The 20,550-nt window shown below is 47.7% G+C and overlaps 1 protein-coding gene and 1 pseudogene across 2 annotated transcripts in view; one reads left to right on the top strand and one right to left on the bottom strand.

The window, feature by feature from the left end:
- adck1 (aarF domain containing kinase 1) overlaps positions 1–20,550 on the bottom strand; it is a 453,257-nt gene that overhangs the window by 159,425 nt on the left and 273,282 nt on the right. For both annotated transcript variants that reach the window (XM_055640181.1, XM_055640180.1), the window contains exon 8: positions 1,733–1,882. In XM_055640181.1, the coding sequence (XP_055496156.1) occupies positions 1,733–1,882 (150 nt within the window). The remainder of the gene's footprint in view (positions 1–1,732; positions 1,883–20,550) is intronic.
- Positions 15,374–15,480, top strand: LOC129700617 (U2 spliceosomal RNA; annotated as a pseudogene).

Here is a 20,550-nt window from a genome sequence, read left to right as displayed (position 1 = left end):
TTTGGAAGGGTTTCATCACGAAACGTTGCCTATTTCCTTCGCTCCATAGATGTTGCTGCACCCGCTGAGTTTCTCCAGCATTTTTGTGTACCTTCGATTTTCCAGCATCTGCAGTTCATCCTTAAATAACAGTCCAGCACAGGAACAGGCTCTCTGAGCCAGGAGGTCTGTGCTGATCATGAACTTCAACTCATCACATCTGCCTACACATGATCCATACCTCTCCAAACCCTGAATAACAATAGACAATAGACAATAGGTGCAGGAGTAGGCCATTCAGCCCCTCGAGCCAGGACCGCCATTCAATGTGATCATGGCTGATCATCCACAATCTGTACCCCGTTCCTGCCTTCTCCCCATATCCCCAGACTCCGCTAACTTTAAGAGCCCTATCTAACTCTCTCTTGAAAGCATCCAGAGAAAAGGCCTCCACTGCCCTCTGAGGCAGAGAATTCCACAGACTCACAACTCTTTGGGTGAAAACGTTTTTCCTCATCTCCGTTCTAAATGGCTTACCCCTTATTCTTGAGCTGTGGCCCCTGGTTCTGGACTCCCCCAACATCGGGAACATTTTTCCTGCCTCTAGCGTGTCCAAACCTTTAATAATCTGATATGTTTCAATAAGATCCCCTCTCATCCTTCTAAATCCCAGAGTATACAAGCCCAGCTGCTCCATTCTATCAACATATGACAGTCCCGCCATCCCGGGAATTAACCTGGTGAACCTACGCTGCACTCCCTCAATAGCAAGAATATCCATCCTCAAATTTGGAGACTAAAGCTACACACAATACTCCAGGTGTGGTCTCACCAGGGCCCTGTACAACTGCAGAAGGACCTCTTTGCTCCTGTACTCAACTCCTCTTGTATGCATACCTTGCAGCTTCTTCATCACAAAGCAGGTGGAAGGTAATCAGTGGCAGGCTGTGGAACCTTGGTTGTCTTAGGATCACATTGTCAGCAAATTTTAATGTGAATCTGAGAGGTAACTTGTTCACACAACGGGCGGTGGGTGTGTGGAACAAGCTGCCAGAGGAGGTGGTTGAGGCTGGGATTATCCCAACATTCAAGAAACAGTTAGACAGGTACAAGGATGACAAAGGACCTCGACCCGAAACATCACCGTTCTTTCCCTCCAGGGATGCTGCCTGTCACACTGAGTTACTTCAGCTTTTTGTGTCTACATGGATAGGACAGGTTTGGAGGGATATGGACCAAACGCGGGCAGGTGGGACTAGTGCTGCTGGGACATGTTGGCCGGTGTGGGCCGAAGGGCCTGTTTGCACACTGTATCACTCTTTGACACTAAAAATGAGGGGGGACCTCATTGAAACTTATCGAATAGTGAAAGGCCTGGATAGAGTGAATGTGGAGAGGATGTTTCCACTAATGGGGGCATCCAGGGCCAGGGGCCATTGCCTCAGAACAAAATTATGTCCCTTTAGAAAGTAAATTAGGAGGAATCTCGTTAGCCCAATGGGTAGTGAATCTGCGGAATTCATTGCCACAGACGGCTGTGGAGGCCTAGTCAATGGATATTTTTAGGGCGGAAACTGACAGATTCTTGATTAGTGCAGGAGGCAGAAAAGCTGTGCGGTCACGGGGAGAATGAGTAAACTGCGTACAGACAGCACCCGTTGTCGGGATTGAACCTGGGTCTCATGACGCTGCAAGCATTGTAAGGCAGCGACTCTACCACTGCGCCACCGTGCCGCCCAATTTGAGGACCTACCTGGTACAGTCCATGGTCCAACAACACAATTTCGACCTTATTCGTTCGAGGGGCCTTCCTCACCAACACATTGCCTGGGTGTGGATCGCAGTGCACAAATCCATTTACAAAGATCATCTCGCTGTACAGCTTCCCCAGATTTTGAGAGATCTGCAAAACAAGGAATGAAGAGTGAAATAGCATCCATTCCTTATATTTTGATTGACATCGAGTGATGCAACGTGGAAACAGGCCCTTCGGCCCAACTTGCTCACACCGGCCAACATGTCCCAGCTACACTAGTCCCACCTGTCTGCATTTGGCCCATATACCTCTAAACCTGTCCTATCCATGTACCTGTCTAATTGTTTCTGAAACATTGCAATAGTCCCTGCCTCAACTACCACCTCTGGCAGCTCGTTCCATATCCCTGAAGTCAAATCAAGTCAAGTTTTATTCGTCACTTGCACATATGTGCAGTGAAATGAATTTGCCAGCAGCAGTACAATAAAAAAAAAAGAACACACAATAAAAAAAAAATGAACACAGACATCCACCACAGCATTCATCACTGTGGTGGAAGGCACAAAGTTTGGTCAGTCCACCTCCATTTTCCCCCGTGGTCGGGACCACCCTTTGTGTGAAAATCCCTACCACCCTTTGTGTGAAAAAGTTGCCCCTCAGCGATTCCTATTAAATCTTTCACCTTTCATCTTAAACCTATGTCCTCTGGTTCTCGATTCCCCTCTACTCTGGGCAAGGGACTGTGCATCTACCCGATCTATTCCTCTCATGATTTTACAAACCTCTATAAGTTCACTCCTCATCTTCCTGCGCACCGAGGAATAGAGTCCCAGCCTGCTCAACCTCTTCCTATAGCTCAGACCCAAGACTCCTGGCAGAATTCTCATAAATCTTCTCTTTCCAACCTTTGCAACTTGACAACATATTGTGCCACAGCCCGACCTGCACCTGAGTTGATCAATGTTTCATGAGTGAAATGATACCCAAAAAAATGGGCCTGCTGGAAATATTCAGCAGGTCAGGCAGTCGCCATGGTCAGAGAAACAGAGTTCAGGTTTAGTACATAGAAGCAAGAACAGGACAGCACAGGAACAGGCACTTCGGCCCACAAAATCTGTGCTGAACAGCCAAGTTAAAATGTTCAAGAAAGAACTGCAGATGCTGGAAAAATCGAAGGTAGACAAAAAAATGCTGGAGAAACTCAGCAGGTGAGGCAGCACCTATGGATCAAAGGAATAGGCGACGTTTCGGGTCGAGACACTTCTTCAATTTGGCCCAATATACAGGATGTCCCAGCTAATATGGGACAGTTGTCAATGTTAAAATCATCTTTTTCGTCTGCCCGTGATCCATATCCCTCCATTCTCTGCGTATCCATCTAAAAGTCTCTAAAACACCACTATCGTATCTGCCTCCACCACCTCACCTGGCAACAAGTTCCAGACACCCACCAACCTCGAAGTAAAAAAACTTGCCCTGCACACCTCCTTTAAGCGTTGTCGCTCTCACCTTAAAGCTACTATATACTCTCTAGACTTTGACATTTCTACGCTGGGAAAAAGCTTCTGAAAGTCTCTTGAACACTACTACTGTATCCGTCTCCACCACTAGCCCTGGCACACAGTTTAAAGCAGTCTGGGGCTATTTTTTTTTTACAGAGGGTGGTGGGCAGGTTTGCCAACTTTCTCACTCCCAAATAAGGGGCACAAGGTCAAAATAAGGGACAAATGCCCGACGGCAATTCTTTGACTGATTCGGCCGTGGCTGGGTGAATGATGAGTTGGCCCGGGTGCTGGACTGCACACAAAGCCCAGCCGGCGGGCCAGCTGAGGAGTTTTGGCCCGGGCCGCGATGATCGGCCATGAGAAGGAGGGGTGGTGGTGGTGTCGGCATTAAGCGAGGGTCCGAAGGTCGGACAGCTGGCTGGGCTGCAGATTGACGGGGCCACGGGCGAGGCGCTGCTACTGCTGCTGCACTCCATGGGCTGCACTACGTCGGGATGGGTGAGGCGGGGCCGGACGCGGCGCATCGACCTGACAGTCCCCTCGACCCGAGCATTGGCAGTCAAATACGGGACAAGGGCGGTCAGCGGGTCAGGCAGCATCCCTGGATACATAGGTAGATAGACAATAGGTGCAGGAGTAGGCCTGTCAGCCCTTCGAGCCAGCACCGCCATTCAATGTGATCATGGCTGATCATCCACAATCAGTTCCCTGTTCCTGCCTTCTACCCATTTTCAATGATTCCGCTAGCCCATAGAGCTCTATCTAACTCTCTTTTGAATGCATCCAGTGAATCGGCCTCCACTGCCTTATGAGGCAGAGAATTCCACAAATTCACAACTCTCTGTGTGAAAAAGTTTTTCCTCATCTCAGTTCTAAATGGCCTATCCCTTATTCTTAAACTGTGGCGCCTGGTTCTGGACTCCCACAACATCAGGAAGATGTTTCCTGCCTCCAGCATTTCCAATCCCTGGATAATTTTATACCTTTCTATAAGATCACCTCTCATCCTAAATTCCAGTGAATATAAGCCCAGTCACTCTATTCTTTCATCATATGACAGTCCCGCCATCCCGGGAATTAACCTTGTGAACCTACTCTGCACTCCCTCAATAGCAAGAACGTCCTTCCTCAAATTAGGAGACCAAAACTGCACACAATACTCCAGGTGTGGTATCACCAGGTCCCTGTACAACTGCAGAAGGACCTCTATTGTCCTATATTCAATTCCTCTCATTATGAAGGCCAACATGCCATTAGCTTTCCTCACTGCCTGCTGTACCTGCATGCTTACTTTCAGTGACTGAAGTACAAGGGCACCCAGGTCTCTTTGTACTTCCCCTTTTCCTAACCTGACACCATTCAGATAATAATCTGCCTTCCTGTTCTTGGCACCAAAGTGGATCACCTCACAGATTTGAGTATAGGAGCAGGGAGGTTCTACTGCAGTTGTACAGGGTATTGGTGAGACCACACCTGGAGTATTGTGTACAGTTTTGGTCTCCAAATCTGAGGAAAGACATTCTTGCCATAGAGGGAGTACAGAGAAGGTTCACCAGACTGATTCCTGGAATGTCAGGACTTTCATATGAAGAAAGACTGGATAGACTTGCTTGTACTCGCTAGAATTTAGAAGATTGAGGGGGGATCTTATAGAAACTTACAAAATTCTTAAGGGGTTGGACAGGCTAGATGCAGGAAGATTGTTCCCGATGTTGGGGAAGTCCAGGACAAGGGGTCACAGTTTAAGGATAAAGGGGAAATCCTTTAGGAACAAGATGAGAAAATCATTTTTTACACAGAAAGTGGTGAATCTCTGGAACTCTCTGACACAGAAGGTAGTTGAGGCCAGTTCATTGGCTATATTTAAGAGGGAGTTAGATGTGGCCGTTGTGGCTAAAGGGATCAGGGGGCATGGAGGGAATGCAGGTACAGGATACTGAGTTGGATGATCAGCCATGATCATATTGAATGGCGGTGCAGGCTCGAAGGGCCGAATGGCCTACTCCTGCACCTATTTTCTATGTTTCTATTTATCCACATTGTACTGCATCTGCCATGCATCTGCCCACTCACCCAACCTGTCCAAGTCACCCTGCATCCTCCTCACAGTTCACACTGCCACCCGGCTTTGTGTCATCTGCAAATTTGCTAATGCTACTTTTAATTCCTTCATCTAAATCATTAATGTATATGGTAACTAAAGTAACTGCAGTCCCTGCACCGAGCCTTGCGGAACTCCACGAGTCACTGCCTGCCATTCTGAAGAGAAGGAATGGGTGGTGTTTCGGGTCAAGACCCTTCTTCAGACTGAGTCAGGGGTGTGGGAAACCAGGGATAATGAAAAGGTACAAAGAATCCCTACACATTTTGTAAACCGGCATCTGCAGTTCCTTCCTACACAAGCAACATCTTGTGTCAAGATCCCTTCTACAGCCAAAATGTGTAGGAATTCTTTGGACCATTTCATACCTCGAGTTTCCCTCTCCCCTGACTCTCAGTCTGAAGAAGGGTCTCGACCCGAAACGCCACCCATCCCTCCTCTCCAGAGATGCTGTCCATCCCGCTGAGTTGCTCCAGCATTTTGTGTCTATCTTCGGTGCAAACCAGCATCTGCAGTTCCTTCCCACGCCCCAAGATTGTCCTACTCCTCCTCAGAGCTAATATCCTCATAACCCAGACAGAGGTCGATAATCCTTTCTCTGTCACTTCGAAAAACTCAATCAAAGCAGTCAGACAGAATCTCCACCGCATGGTCATGCTGACCATCTTTAATTAATCTCTGCCTCTATAATGCAGCACCATTCCCTTGAGTGCTAAAGATAGACACAAAATGCTGGAGTAACTCAGCGGGACAGGCAGCATCCCTGGAGAGGAGGAATGGGTGACGTTTCGGGTCGAGACTCTTCTTCAGACCCTCACTTACAAACCCTTTTGTCAATCAAACGTCCCATTCCCTCTATCATTAATTGAACTGAAACAATTAATGTACGTGTTTTGTTTTTTTTAAATCAGTAATTTTCTTTTTTTTTTAATAACTCAGTGATTTTTCTTCCGGGTGTCATGCGTATTATTCCCGAAGTCTCCAGGGCAATTCCGCGGGGATTTGAAAGTAATAATAACAATTTTGCCAAAGCGGGCCTCGTTGGAACATTTTGTCGACTTTGCCGTTATCGCCGCAGTCATCACAAAGCTCCGCGTCAGCAGAAACAATAATTAAAAGGCAGCACTCCAACCCCGTCACCCCAGGCAATGTCACGGCAGAGGCTCACCGCCCCTCTGTGTTCACAATCAGCACTCTCCACTCAGTCCTCCCTCCCTCCACCTCGGTGACCTTTGGCAATAGACAATAGACAATAGGTGCAGGAGTAGGCCATTCAGCCCTTCGAGCCAGCACCGCCATTCAATGTGATCATGGCTGATCATCCACAATCAGTACCCCGTTCCTGCCTTCTCCCCATATCCCCTGACCGCTATCTTTAAGAGCTCTGTCTAGCTCTCTCTTGAAAGTATCCAGAGAACCAGCCCCCACCGCCCTCTGAGGCAGAGAATTCCACAGACTCACAACTCTCTGTGTGAAAAAATGTTTCCTCATCTCCGTTCTAAATGGCTTACCCCTCATTCGTAAACTGTAGCCCCTAGTTCTGGACTCCCCCAACATCGGGAACATGTTTCCTGCCTCTAGCGTGTCCAAACCCTTAATAAACGTATATGTTTCAATGAGAATCCCTCTCATCCTTCTAAATTCCAGAGCGTACAAGCCCAGCCGTTCCATTCTATCAACATATGACAGTCCCGCCATCCCGGGAATTAACCTGGTGAACCTACGCTGCAGTCCCTCAATAGCAAGAACGTCGTTCCTCAAATTGGGAGACCAAAACTGCACACAATACTCCAGGTGTGGTCTCACTAGGGCCACAGTGGAGGGAGGTGGAGCAGGGAGGTGAAACTCTGGGGGGGTTTTGCATTGATTCAGGCAGGTCGACCTCGTGTGACCTCTTCACAGGTGGGGGTAAGATGGATGCCACAAGATGTAACTCAGCGGGTTCATCAGTTGTCAGAGCACGATTAGGCCATTCGGCCCATCAGGTCCACTCCGCCATTCAATCATGGCTGATCTTTCTTTCCCTCTCAACCCCATGCTCCTGCCTTCTCCCCAAAACCCCTGACACCCGTACTAATCATGAATCTGTTATTCTCCACCTTCAAAATAACCATTGACTTCGCCTCCTCCATTAGCCTTCTATGGCAATGAATTCCACAGCTTCACTACACTCTGACTAAAGTAATTCCTCCTCATCTCTTTTCTGAAGGTTCGTCTTGTTATTTTGAGGCTGTGCCCTCTGGTCCTAGACTCTCCCACTAGTGGAAACATCCTCTCTGCATCCACTCAATCAAGGGCCTTTCAGCATTGTCAGGCAATCTATCTATGAGGAACACGGATAGACAAAGTTTCAGGTTGGGACCATTCTTCAGACTGATTGTAGGGGTGTGGGGGCAGAGAAAGCCAGAAGAGAGATGGGCGTCAGACAAAACCAGACAAGTGATAGGTTCTAGTTGAAATGTTGCCTATCCATGTCCTCCATAGATGTGGCCTGACCTGCTGAGTTACTCCAGCACTTTGCGTCTTTTTTTGTAAACCAGCATTTGAAGTTCTGTGTCGGTAAAATTGCTGTCAAAGCTTACCAATTACTCCTGAGCCTGTCAGAGTAACAGATCCAGCATTAATAATTGGGTCTAATTACAATGAACCCTTTCATGAATTCAAGAATTGCAAAGGAGTGCAGAATGGGAACAATGAAGCCACCTGGAGTATTACTTGGTTTAGTATGGACTCAGGATAGTTTGCAGCGTTTAGTTGTGAGATACAGCTTGGAAACACGCCCTTCGGCCCACCAAGTCCACACCGGCCAACAATCACCCCATACACTAGTTTAATCTCACACTCTGCAGTCAGTTTACAGAGCCACTTAACCTGCAAACCAGTACGTCTTTGGAGTGTGGGAGGAAACCGGAGCACCTGGGGAAAACCCACGCGGTCACAGGAAGAACGTGCAAACTCCACACAGACGACACCCAAATGGGCCTGTCCCACTTAGGCGATCATTTTTAGGCAACTACAAGCGACTAGTTTGTCGCTACATGTTCGCCAGTCGTCGCCGGGAGTAGACTCCTCAGTAGCGTCTTTCTGGTCACCGCCAAACTATCAACATGTTGAAAATTTTTCGCCGACAGTGGGTTTGGCGCCAATGAGCGTAGCTTGACTTCTCCTGACGTAGGTGCTGTCGTAGGTTGTCGCCAGGATGACGTGGGTTGCCGCCGTTTTTTTCGGCGACCTGCTACGACCATGACAGTCGCCGACAGTTGCCTAAAAAAATCACCAAGTGGGACAGGCCCATTAGTCAGGATCAAACCAGGGTCTCTGTGGCTATGAGGTAGCAGCTCTACCGCTGTCCCACCGTGCCGTGCCGCCCGTGTGGAAGCTCCTGTCTGACCTGCCTTGAGGGCCAGGGATATTATGTACGGGGGGGCCACTCCGCGAATATTGATACAAGCTACACGTTTGCTTCTGGCCCGAGTTATTAAATCTGAGTGCCTCTGTCACAGCTGACGCTGACGGGGACTTCCTACTCTTGAGCAGCCAGGTCATCGGTCATAGAGTCATAGGGTGATACAGCGTGGAAGCAGGCCCTTCAGCCCAACATGCCCACGCCGGCCAACATTATCCCATCTACGGTACACAAACATGCTGGAGAAACTCAGCGGGTGCAGCAGCATCTTTGGAGCAAAGGAGATAGGCAACGTTTTGGGCCGAAACCCTTCTTCAGACGTCACCTACCTGCATTTGGCCCATGTCCCTCTAAACCTGTCCAATCCATGTACACAGCTTGTACACATGTTACGATAGTCCCTGCCTCCTCCGGCAGTTTATTCCATACCACCACCACCCCTTGCGATAAAAAAGATTCCTGTTAAATCGTTCCCACCCTCACCTTGAACCCATTGCTCGGTTCCCCTACTCTGGGCAAGAGACTCTATGCCGACTTTATACGACCTATTCGTCTGATGATTTTATAAACTGTCTCCAACAGTGTCCGCCCCTTTCCAGCAGGAGGCGAGATTGAGCAGGCCTCCTGGAGCACCTTCTAGCTGAAGAGCAGGTTAAGACTTAAACCCACTGCTGTAGATCTGGAGTCCACACCAGCAACTGTGCCCAATTTACTTCTGTGGATAATTGGGAATCAGGTAATTTTTTAAATACCAATCACATAGTTTCCATGGGCACCAAGAATGACCTTTTCATAGTGAAATTAAGATCCACGGTTTCAAGGATGAGATATGAATTTATAATTCCATTATTTTGGTCTACATGACGCAGCCAACATAATAGTAAGATTAAACGAGAACTTACCAGTTCGAAGTTTGATCTGTATTTTATGAGGAGTTACGATGAGGGATTACGTGAAGAACCCGCCTCAGCACGCATGCGCGGCATACTTCAAAGCAGCGGTGTGGAATCACAGATAGACACAGTTATTTGAAGTAAACATAGTAAAGACAAGGAGACATCAGTTTGCTAGTTTGATCTATATAATGAGGGTGGGAGCGGAGGGCACGTAATCCCTCATCGTAACTCCTCATAAAATAAAGATCAAACTTCGAACTGGTAAGTTCTCGTTTAATCTTACTATTTTACTTCGGAGTCACGTGAGTGACTACGTGAAGACTTCAAAGCTCTGTGATTTCAAACCGTGTAACAGTTCATACTTCACTCGCTGCCGAAGTCATTCGAGGGAGGAAGTATGTTATCGTAATCAACCATGAATCTGTTTGTAAAACAATAATGGTGTTATTAACAACAATAAGATCAATTGCTCCCCCGGGCTTAAATTATATATTTTTTGCAGATAATTTTTCTGCAAACGATACAGGTTCTGTCAGTGGTTTGTAAAAAAACGATTGGAACGAAAACTCACTGGACCAACCTGCAGTAGCCAGGATGAGGTCCATAGGATCTTCCATTCTCGTAGTCACTGACGTGGGAGCCGTCCTGGTGGAATAAGACTTATACACGTCAGTATTTTCTCCAGCAACTCCCAGTACCTGCTTGAGCCACTAGAGATAGTTTAGCTCGTCACCCGACCAAGAGTTTTATTGTGGCTGACCCATAAGGCTTTTTCCTCTCCCTCGGTATTCCTTATTGTGTCGATGTAGATCTCTGAGTGGGTCATGACACATAAAACGTGGTTCAGGTGGGTATGCCCGGATTTCATGACTGGACATGATGTTCCTGGTCTGTTCTGTTTGGCCAACCCTTGAATGGGAATGTGACACTATCTGGTGTCATAACCATGTTGTCCCATCGCAGTAGATGGGAGAACTGGCTCTTTGTGGTGATGTAAGGCCATCAGCATGTCCATCTTCAGGGTAGGCTGTTCCAGGGTGAGTGACCTGGCTGGTGATCATCCCCTAAGGTACGTCAGGGTTTCACTGACATCCCAATTTGGGTGTACCTATTTCTGGGGAATGGACTGAATATACCTCTCCTGTATCTGATCACCAGTGAGCGGTACCCAAGTTGAGTAGGCTGACAGAACATTTCCTTCATTGTGGTGAAGACCTGCCAGGAGCTCCAGTACAGTTTTGTTGTAGTTGAATGTGTAATTCTTGTTTTGGAAAAACAGTGTCCCATTTCTTGATGCTCCTCAGGTATGTTCCTTAGGATATGCGACGGAATGCTGTCATCAGGTTGATAGCGCTGCTGATCCAAACACAGCAGTGGTCTTCCCAATTTTACAATTCTTTTAATGACCATATTGAGGATCACTGGGAAGCATGCCTGTGGACTTGGTCCACTGTAATTTGCGTAGTACCCGACTGATGAAGCCGTAGTACCTATTGAAGAGGTAGAAGGAAAGGAGAATTTAGAGATTAGATTTCCCCCACCCTTCAATACGTGGGAATGTCTCCATAGCCGCTGCCTTGAAATTGGTTTCATGTGACGTAAGTTAATACGTGGTGATTTGATTGGATATAAGGAATCGATATCTGGTGTCCATATTGCTTAGTAATTTCAGCAAATATTTTTGGTTTAAATGTATGTTTACAGTATTTAGCTCACCTGATAGGTGAGGTTACTGATGGTCAAATATGTTTGACGACATACGGTTACCAATTGTTAATAAATTGTCACCTAATATCGATGTTCCCTGCCCAAGTGGTTTGGTATATGCCACCACTGTGATGTTGTTAACTTATAAATGAACATGCAAATTTGGTGGATTACTGAGCAAATGCTTCACTAGAATTAAGTAAGTTAATATATAACACGTTTAAGTCAATTTGCATAGGCACTAAGTATTACAAGCTCAGTAACACATCAGGACACATAAGATGTTACTCAAAACAGGTGGAAGAGTACAACCATAATCCTTCCTGCCGATAATTCCATGATAACACTCCAGATTAATCCATATGCCCCCATATCACAGGTATGGATATAGTTTTGAACACTAGTATCTCAGCTCATAGGAAAGGTACAATGTTCAGTAGCTGGTAATGCTGCTACTATACTTTGCCACGTAGTTGATTGGTGGTTAATGTTACCATAACTGATAGTCTTAATGAATACCAGATGACAAAGTTGTGGATGGTCACGTAATATCTGGATATATGGCAATGCCCGCTAAATAAGTCAGTATCTAATGCAGCTAACGCTGTATCACAGGATAGTGTGTCGTTAATATATAGACATGCCATGACGGATGTTTTTTAAGTGTCAGGGCTGGTTGATACAGGATAGCTTAGACTAAAATGCCGCAATGCTCATCATGGTTACTCCATCCAGGTAATTGCGGTATCCGAAACTTATATGAGAAGGCACTGAATAGTATGCATCTTCAAGGTTGATGTCTACCATAAAGTATCTTGGTCCCATGGTAGTAGTTACAAATCCCATGAATGGGTATACCTGGTGAATACTTAAGTGGTTTATCAATGATGGTGCCACATTCACCATCGCGGGAGGGTAGACCCCTTGGGGTGCTTGCTAAATTGGTGGCAAGGTATTGTATATAACTACCAAAGTGATAGCTTCCTAACCAGGTGTGATTCACCCACCCCGTTAGTACAACCCTTCACCTTTATGTGGTGGTAGGAACCATACTTATCTGTCTTTATTGCTGTTTTCTTTGGTTTCTGGTTCCTTATTCTTGTAGGGATGATGTTTGTTGGGGGTGGCACATTTTCCCTGGGGCCTGCTCTGGGCCGTGGCCTAAAACCTACGGGTTTGGCATGCAGGCCCCGAGCTTTCACCAGTACCTTGAGGTAGATGCCGCTGGTGGATGCGGAGAGGTACTGCTGTCTGGTATTCTGTGTGGTGCTCATTCCAGACTCTGCCCTCTTGTGCCGAATAGTTTGAACACTTCGTCCAGTTTTTTAGGACTGGTTTGGTAAGTGCCAGGTAGCAGGTTCTGTGCTTGTGAGTCGGCATTCTCATGATCCTGTTAATTTTTTAGATTGAGGGCAGGTTTGTGACTTCACTAGAGAAGTTATGGGGTATACCGTTGAACATTTGGGTCAGGTGTTTTGCCATACTACCCTGCCCTTCTGGAATGAGCAGGTGGACATGATAGCCGACGTCAGGTATCAAATGCATTTTTAAAAAACATTTAGGTTAAATGCGCTGCTCAATGTATCCCCCAATAATGGCGGGCACTTTGAGTAAATGCAATTTAGGGGTGGCGTGATAAATCCAACGCCTCATGGCTACCTGTCTTGGAGAGGTTTTTTGGAAAAAACAGGTAGTAGGCTGGCCATCAGTTGAAACTGAAGCCATTTCGCTCGTGGTGAAACCACATAGCGGCCACACCCAGCAGCTCTTCCTGTTCCTGTACCTCATGCGTACTCCCGATGTTGTTCAGCCAGTGCCCCTCTTCTTGACCAGCCCAGCTCTGGTCGCCAAAGCTGTCCTTATATGAGGAAGAAGCAATGGCCAGTGCATGAGGCACTGTGGAGGGAGTGCCTGAACTCCCTCTGCGAAACTGCTCCCCATAAGCAAGTCTCGCTGGAGCTTATGCTCCACGAGCCATTCCATGTGGCTCAGGCGGCTGTCTCTGCCCTAAACGGGCGGTGAGACGTCCCCGTCCAACGAATCGGAACCACCGGCCGGATTGTTGACATCCAGTCCGCTGCTCAGGCGCTAGTGGAACTGGGCTCGGCTCGGTGTCGGGGATGGCGGAGCGCTGGGTTGGCGGTCCTACCGCCCTCTGTCCCCCTGTGATGAGATGCCTGTCTGCTGGAACCGAGCTGGGGCCAGGTTTCTTGGAGAGTCTTGTTCTGTTCTTTCTTCTTGGCTGTTGGAACAAGCAAAGAACTCTCCTTTGCCAGTTAAACCGACCTCAGAGTAGACTTACCTGATGGTCCATTCTTTAGCGGGAGCACCTGACTCCTGTGTTTTTTGGACTGGAACCCGGCACAGCTCCTTGTCCGTGGTCCGCAGCGTGTGCGGTCCTGGTGGCGCTCTCCCCCTTCCGTAAAATGGAAAATACTCCTAACGGAAAATACTCCTTACCCGGAGTCAACGGGGGCCGCTTGCGTCTGGACTGGAACCGGCGCAGCTCTCTGTCCGTGGTCCGCAGCGTGTGCGGTCCTGGTGGCGTCTGTCCCCCTTCCGTGGAACGGAACACTCCTTCCCTGGAGTCCAACGGGGGCCGCTTGCGTCTGGAATGGTACCGCCGCAGCTCTCTGTCCGTGGTCCGCAGCGTGTGCGGTCCTGGTGGCGTCTCTCCCCCTTCCGTGGAACGGAACACTCCTTCCCCGGAGTCCAACGGGGGCCGCTTCTTCTGCTGCTTTGCTCCTCCTGGAGCAACAAACAGACGCGAGTCGCTGTTGACCTGAAGGTAAGACTTACCTGGCTTCCTTTCAGGGTTGTAGCGGGAGGGCTGGGAAGGAACTGCAGATGCTGGTTTTTCCCAGCCTAACTCCCGCCTGCCGCTGTTGCCTGCTGAAACGTAATGCCGCGCATGCGTGCTGAGGGGGGTTCTTCACGTAGTCACTCACGTGACTCCGAAGTAAAATCAAGGATTTTACTTCGGAGTCACGTGAGTGACTTCGTGAAGAACCCCGCTTCCACGCATGCGTGTCATATCGCTACACGCATTGCAACGAGTCACACAGGGGGGAACGGCGTTCCCCAGCGGGAGAATTTGAAAGTCGGGAACAGCAGGTAAGAGACTCTGCGTTCCCTTTTTTCTACTTACCTTTTAGGAGGCTGCGGAAAGCTGGCGGGGAGACCCGTGGAGGGCGAGCAGCCGGCAGCAGCAACAGCACGAGTTCCCTGGAGGGGAACAACCTGTGCCCGACTTTGCTCCCGCACCGGCAAAATTCACTTCTCGGCCGGGCGGGAAGCAAAGCAAAGAGGTCCCGTATGCCAGTCTCAAGCGAGACTGGCTTGGAACAGTCGCTAGCGGCCAGCGCGAAGGCTGCGGGACAGAGAGCAGGGACCAGCGCTGTAAGTACCCGGGGTACACAGCAGGGCTGGAAACGCTCAGCGAGTGCAGCGGCACTATGGAGTAGGAACTGGACGTCCGGGCTGAAAACCTTCTTCAAAAGGTAAGCACCGGGGTTGGTCCAGGGGATCCATAGGTACAGGAACTGCCGCGAAGGACCAGGCCCGTGAACACCGGGGTCGGTCCGAGCGGCTCGAACCCGACACGCAGGGAACAACGTTCACCAGCGGGAGAATGAAAAGTCGGGAACCGCAGGTAGGAGACTCTGCGTTTCCTTCCACTTACCTTTAGGTGCAGACATGGACTGGGTCCATGTAAGCTGCAGAATGCCGGCGGGAGAACCGCGGAGTGCAGGCAGCCGGCAGGAGAGCAGTAACGGCTGTCAGCGGCAGGAGCACTGACAACGGCAGGAGCACTGGCAGCGGCAGGAGCTGGCAACGGCAGGAGCAGCATGGGCACATCGATTCCCGGAGAGGGAAAACACCGGTGCCCAACTTCGCTCCAGCACGGTGAGAAAATTCATTTCTCGGCAGCAAAGGACTTTGCAGTTGACTGGCTGCAATCTACTACAAGGGACCAGTATGTGAGTACCAGGGTCGGTCCCAGCGGGGTTTTTAGTTACAATAATCACTTCTGGGCCTTTTGGCTAAGATCAAGTGTAGTATCTGTTCTTATCAGTTTAATATCTGATTCGTCCCTTATCTAGGGACCATATATTAAATAAAAAACTATAGTAGCTGTTATCATCAGTTTGAATGTCTTATATATCCCTTATCTAAGGACCATATAAGTAGGAGTGTCCAGAATTGAGGGCATTAGAGTGGGGTTGACCGGCTGCAACGACCGCAAGGGACCAGTACCGTCAGTATGGGGGTCGGTCCCAGGGGTCTAAGATAAAGGAGCAGCCAGGAGTGCTGAGAGCGTTGGAGCCGGGTTAAAGGAATAGATGGAAGCAGCTGTGCCAGTTATCCTCCACACCAGCCATATCCACTCCACGGAAGGAAGGACAAAACTGGAGAAGGAGGACCGTGGAACAGCGGGCAGCCAGCAGCAGCCAGCGGCACTTGGATCATCCGTAGTGGGATCAGCTGTGCCCGATGTCGGCCCCGCACCGGCCAGATCCATGCGGCCGAGCGGTAAGGCTAGACACAAATCAAACAAGGTAGTGGACTCAGAAGGGTCCGACTTTGCATAATACCGCCGGCAACCAGCGCCGAGAGGGCTGGAGCGGGAAGAAGCGGTGTATGGAGCCTTGCTCCAACGTGATAAAACCACAGCAGTACCTCTTTGAGGGCTGCACAATGCTTCTACCCCATCAGAGGGGAGCACTGTGGGTCAGTTCTGGGTTGACTTGCAAGAGGGGTCCGCAGAACAAAAGACAAGTGGGCAGCAGTTAAGCCCCACATGGGTACCCCGTGCGGGACCCTAGAGATCTCTAACTCTATAAAAAAGAGTAGGCAGGACCCTGATGGGCCAGAGCCTGGTAATACAGCGTCCCATGATCCTAACACAGCAGGGACTCTGCTGGACATGGTGGCTGATTACTTTAGCCAAGTCAAACATGGGTAGACTTGGATCCAGGATGGCAATAGTATTACTATATGTCTGGCCACAAACGCCAACAAGAAAAATTTACAGACACTGGCCAGACATCTGCCACCTGGCAACGGTGAGGCATTACAGGTGCCCAGTGTAAACCAATGCATTTGGCAGCATATGGGGACAAACATCAGGAACCAGGACCTCAAGATCCAGAGAACCTTAAAGGGATTCACGGAAGGCATCATAGCATACACCCGCACCCTGGACTAAACGTAGGTAACCAAAGACCATCAAGACGCACTAGCTCTGTTTAGTAATATGCAATATGACCTGAACTACACGTGGAAGGCGGCCATTCAGCCAGCACTAGGACCCCAAAATGCTACCATTTGCAAACAAAGAACCGTGTGTGGACAAAGCCAAGACACTGGGGCTCATCAAGGCCAGCGCAAGGGCCTATTTTGGGGCATGATACCAGCCACAGGCAAGGCCATAAAAAATGTGGCTCATACCAGTGGCAGTGCCAGAAATCAATATAACCCGCAGGATCATTTTTTATCCCTGGAAGATGCGGAAGCCTCAACCTCCCACACAACCCCGAACAAGAAATATCAAACCAGAACCTCCTTTTCAAAAAACCAAGGAAATAACTCAACCACCGGTAACCATGGAGGTAGGTGGGTGGGGTTTATTCTGTTAAAATAGGGACCTACGATGGTAGGGGGTGTTGCAACACTACAGTTATGTATGGTATATAATCACTACAGATTCATATAATCTCAGCAGTATTCAGGGTTATCTGATAGGATTTACTCATCCCAATAACCACAGTACAACATACACCAGAAGGGCATTTTGTCCTTACATAAACCAAACAATCTAAAACCCACATGGTGCTACAAAAAATTGTACACGAAAGGTGTGATTGAGCATACTTTTCATGGAACATTAGAATTGTATCAAACATATTTATTAAATAAAATAGAGTAGGGTTGCAGGATTATCATTTGATTTTAACCCTAAACACATTTGTTCTAGATATTCATTTTAAGATGGATACTCTTATTATTGATAAAGACTTGGTGTCAGCTGTATGGCAGGCATTGACTCAAAAGAGGAACCTTGGCAATATAGAGCTTACAAAAGGGGCAATCATTAGCCCCAATATTATTTACTAAAATTCTAAAACCAGCTTGGCATTGTTATGTAAACAAAGCCATAGGGTGATGTTTTCCACCGTTCGGCCCCATCAATGGGGTACTAGGGAAAATTCAACTACACTCGGCATCTGCAATTCTCAGAGTACCCGACTGACCTTCTAAATCATGGTATTCAGTCATACAGGGGATGGTGTTAGAACCATGTTCCCTAATGAACATAGCCAAAAATTATTGATTTATCCAGTGACTGGAGGCAGTCATCCATGCCATAAGACTATGGATTTATTGATTTGTAGAGTCTAAAAGACCCACTACACGACATTGGGCTGTCAGACAGGACGATGAATCTCATCTCATCTGCACTAAGACTGTCAACACGGAAGCAGTACCTTGGACTCATCAAGAAATGGGGCATATACTGCTTGGACAAAAACCTCGACCAAAAGGCCAAGAACATTCTGGCCGTATTGGAATTTTAACAAGTCTCCATTATGATAATCGATGGAGCTACAGTGCCATCAATAGTGCCACAAGTGCACTCTCCAATTACCTATCACAAGGAACGGAGCGGCACGCGGTGGGAACGCACCCCTGGTAAGAAAACCAGGTACTCCGAAATCTGGGACGTGGGTGTCGTTTCTCAACATGCTGAGGAGCTTGTAGCTCATAACAGCGTTGTCACTTCAGTAACAGACCAGGAAGATGGTTATGCTCATGGTGTTATTTACCGCACAACAAGTCCAGCCATTAAGCAAACTGAGCCTGGACTCCCTGATCATCGCACCGAGAAACTGGTGTTGTCATACAGGTTTTAATAAAAGAAAACAGATCGGGTTCCTCGGGTCAAGTGTTTGATTTTATGGTACACCCATATGGCAAACGACGGTGTATAGCAAGACACATCTAACAATACATAGAATACTAAGAACATTCGAGGTCAGAGTATGGAGTTGTTTATCTCTTACAAAAAACCGCATGAAAGGGTCACGACTCAAACTATATCAAGGTGGCTTAAATAGGTCCTAAAAATGGCAGGAATAGACACTAATGTTTTAACTCTCATTCCACCAGGACTGCAGCAACATCCGCAGCAAAATTGTACCGGTACCCACAGACCAAATCCTCAGAATGGCAGGATGGTCATTCCAAAAGGGTTTTTCCACAGGTTTTATAATAAACCAGTTATTTTTGGAGCCATCATTGTATTAAGAAAACATTTTATGTTCATCAAAATAATTTGCCCGAAAGGTTACAGGGCTATGATTCTCAAATTTTAAAAAATGTTATATATTTTTTCGTTATACCACACAACTCTTTGTATAATTGTGTTTTAAAATTACTAATGATGCTCTCTCCCAATACCCAAGGCAGTTGTGAAGCATGGACTCGTTCCACGGCATGAGGTCACAGGGCTTTGAAATCTTCACGAAGTCACTCACGTGACTCCGAAGTAAAATAGTAAGATTAAACGAGAACTTACCAGTTTGAAGTTTGATCTGTATTTTATGAGGAGTTACGATGAGGGATTTCGTGCCCTCCGCTCCCACCCTCTTATGATCATATCAAAAACTGGTATCTCTTTGATAATCTTACTATGTTAGATCATTATAGGTTCCTGTGACCTCACACCGCTGCTTTGAAGAATGACACGCATGCGTGGAAGCGGGGTTCTTCACGAAATCCCTCATCGTAACTCCTCATAAAATACAGATCAAACTTCAAACTGGTAAGTTCTCGTTTAATCTTACTATTATTTTTCATCCCCGTTGTTTTCTCTTCTCCCTGCTTCCATCAAGCAGAAGATACAAAGGTTTGAAACCAGACTGGGCCTGCATTGAGTGGATGTTTAGTGTAGAGATACAGTGCCGAGTCTGCGCCGACCAGCGATCCCCGCACACTAACACTATCCTACACACACACATACTAGGGACAATTTACATTTACGCCAAGCAAATTAACCTACAAACCTGTACGCCTTAGAAACCGTAGATCTCGGAGAAAACCCACACGCTGTCACGGGGAAAACGTACAAGCTCCGTCCAAGACAGCACCCGTAGTTGGGATCGAACCCGGGTCTCCGGAGCTGCAAGCGTTGTAAGGCAGCAACTCTACCGCTGCACCACCGTGCCGCCGGATGTGGAGAGGATGTTTGCACGAGTGGGATAGTCTTGGACCAGAGGTCGTGGCCTCAGAATTAAAGGACGTTCCTTTAGCAAGGAGATGAGGAGGAATTTCTTTAATACGAGGGTCGTGAATCTGTGCAATTAATCGCCACCGATGGCTGTGGAGGCCGTCAATGGATATGTTAATGGCAGAAATAGATAGATTCTTGATTAGTACAGGTATCAGGGGTTATGGGCATATAAGGCAGGAGATTGGGGTTGAGATGGAAAGATAGATTAACCATGATTGAATGGAGTAGTAGACTTGATGGGCCGAATGGCCTTATACTGCTCCTATCACCTAATATCTTATAAACTCAGGATAATCTTTTTCCTCTCTGTATTCAGGAGTGAACAGTCCTCACATAGGCTAGGATGTATTACCGATCTTCCGACCTACCTCACTTCGGACATTGGACTTCTTCTCAGGAAATGCAACACTATAATGACAAACACTATATTCTTTACGTTCTAGAAGGAACTGCAGATGCTGGAAAATCGAAGGTAGACAAAAATGCTGGAGAAACTCAGCAGGTGCGGCAGCATCTATGGAGCGAAGGAAATAGGCATCGTTTCGGGCCGAAACCCTTCTTCAGGTTGCTGAATACTGAAGGGTTTCGGCCCGAAACGGTGCCTATTTCCTTCGCTCCATAGATGCTGCCGCACCCGCTGAGTTCCTCCAGCATTTCTGTCTACCTACTACATTTTTTACATTTTCTCTCTGCTCTACCTGTTGTACTCGTGTATGGCCTGGTTGTATTCATGTATAGTGTGATTGGATTTAATTGGAGAGCATGCAAACAATAGCTTTTCACTCTAGCTCAGTACACGTGGCAATAACAAACCAATAAAAGGTTTTTAGATTAACTGCGCAATAATTTGACCACTGCACCACATTATCACACAATCCCAGTGTCCGACCAAATGAAGGCCCTCCTG

Source organism: Leucoraja erinacea, chromosome 9 (assembly GCF_028641065.1).
Source record: "Leucoraja erinacea ecotype New England chromosome 9, Leri_hhj_1, whole genome shotgun sequence".
NCBI lineage: Eukaryota > Metazoa > Chordata > Chondrichthyes > Rajiformes > Rajidae > Leucoraja > Leucoraja erinaceus.
This window is presented reverse-complemented; position numbering and strand designations above follow the sequence as displayed.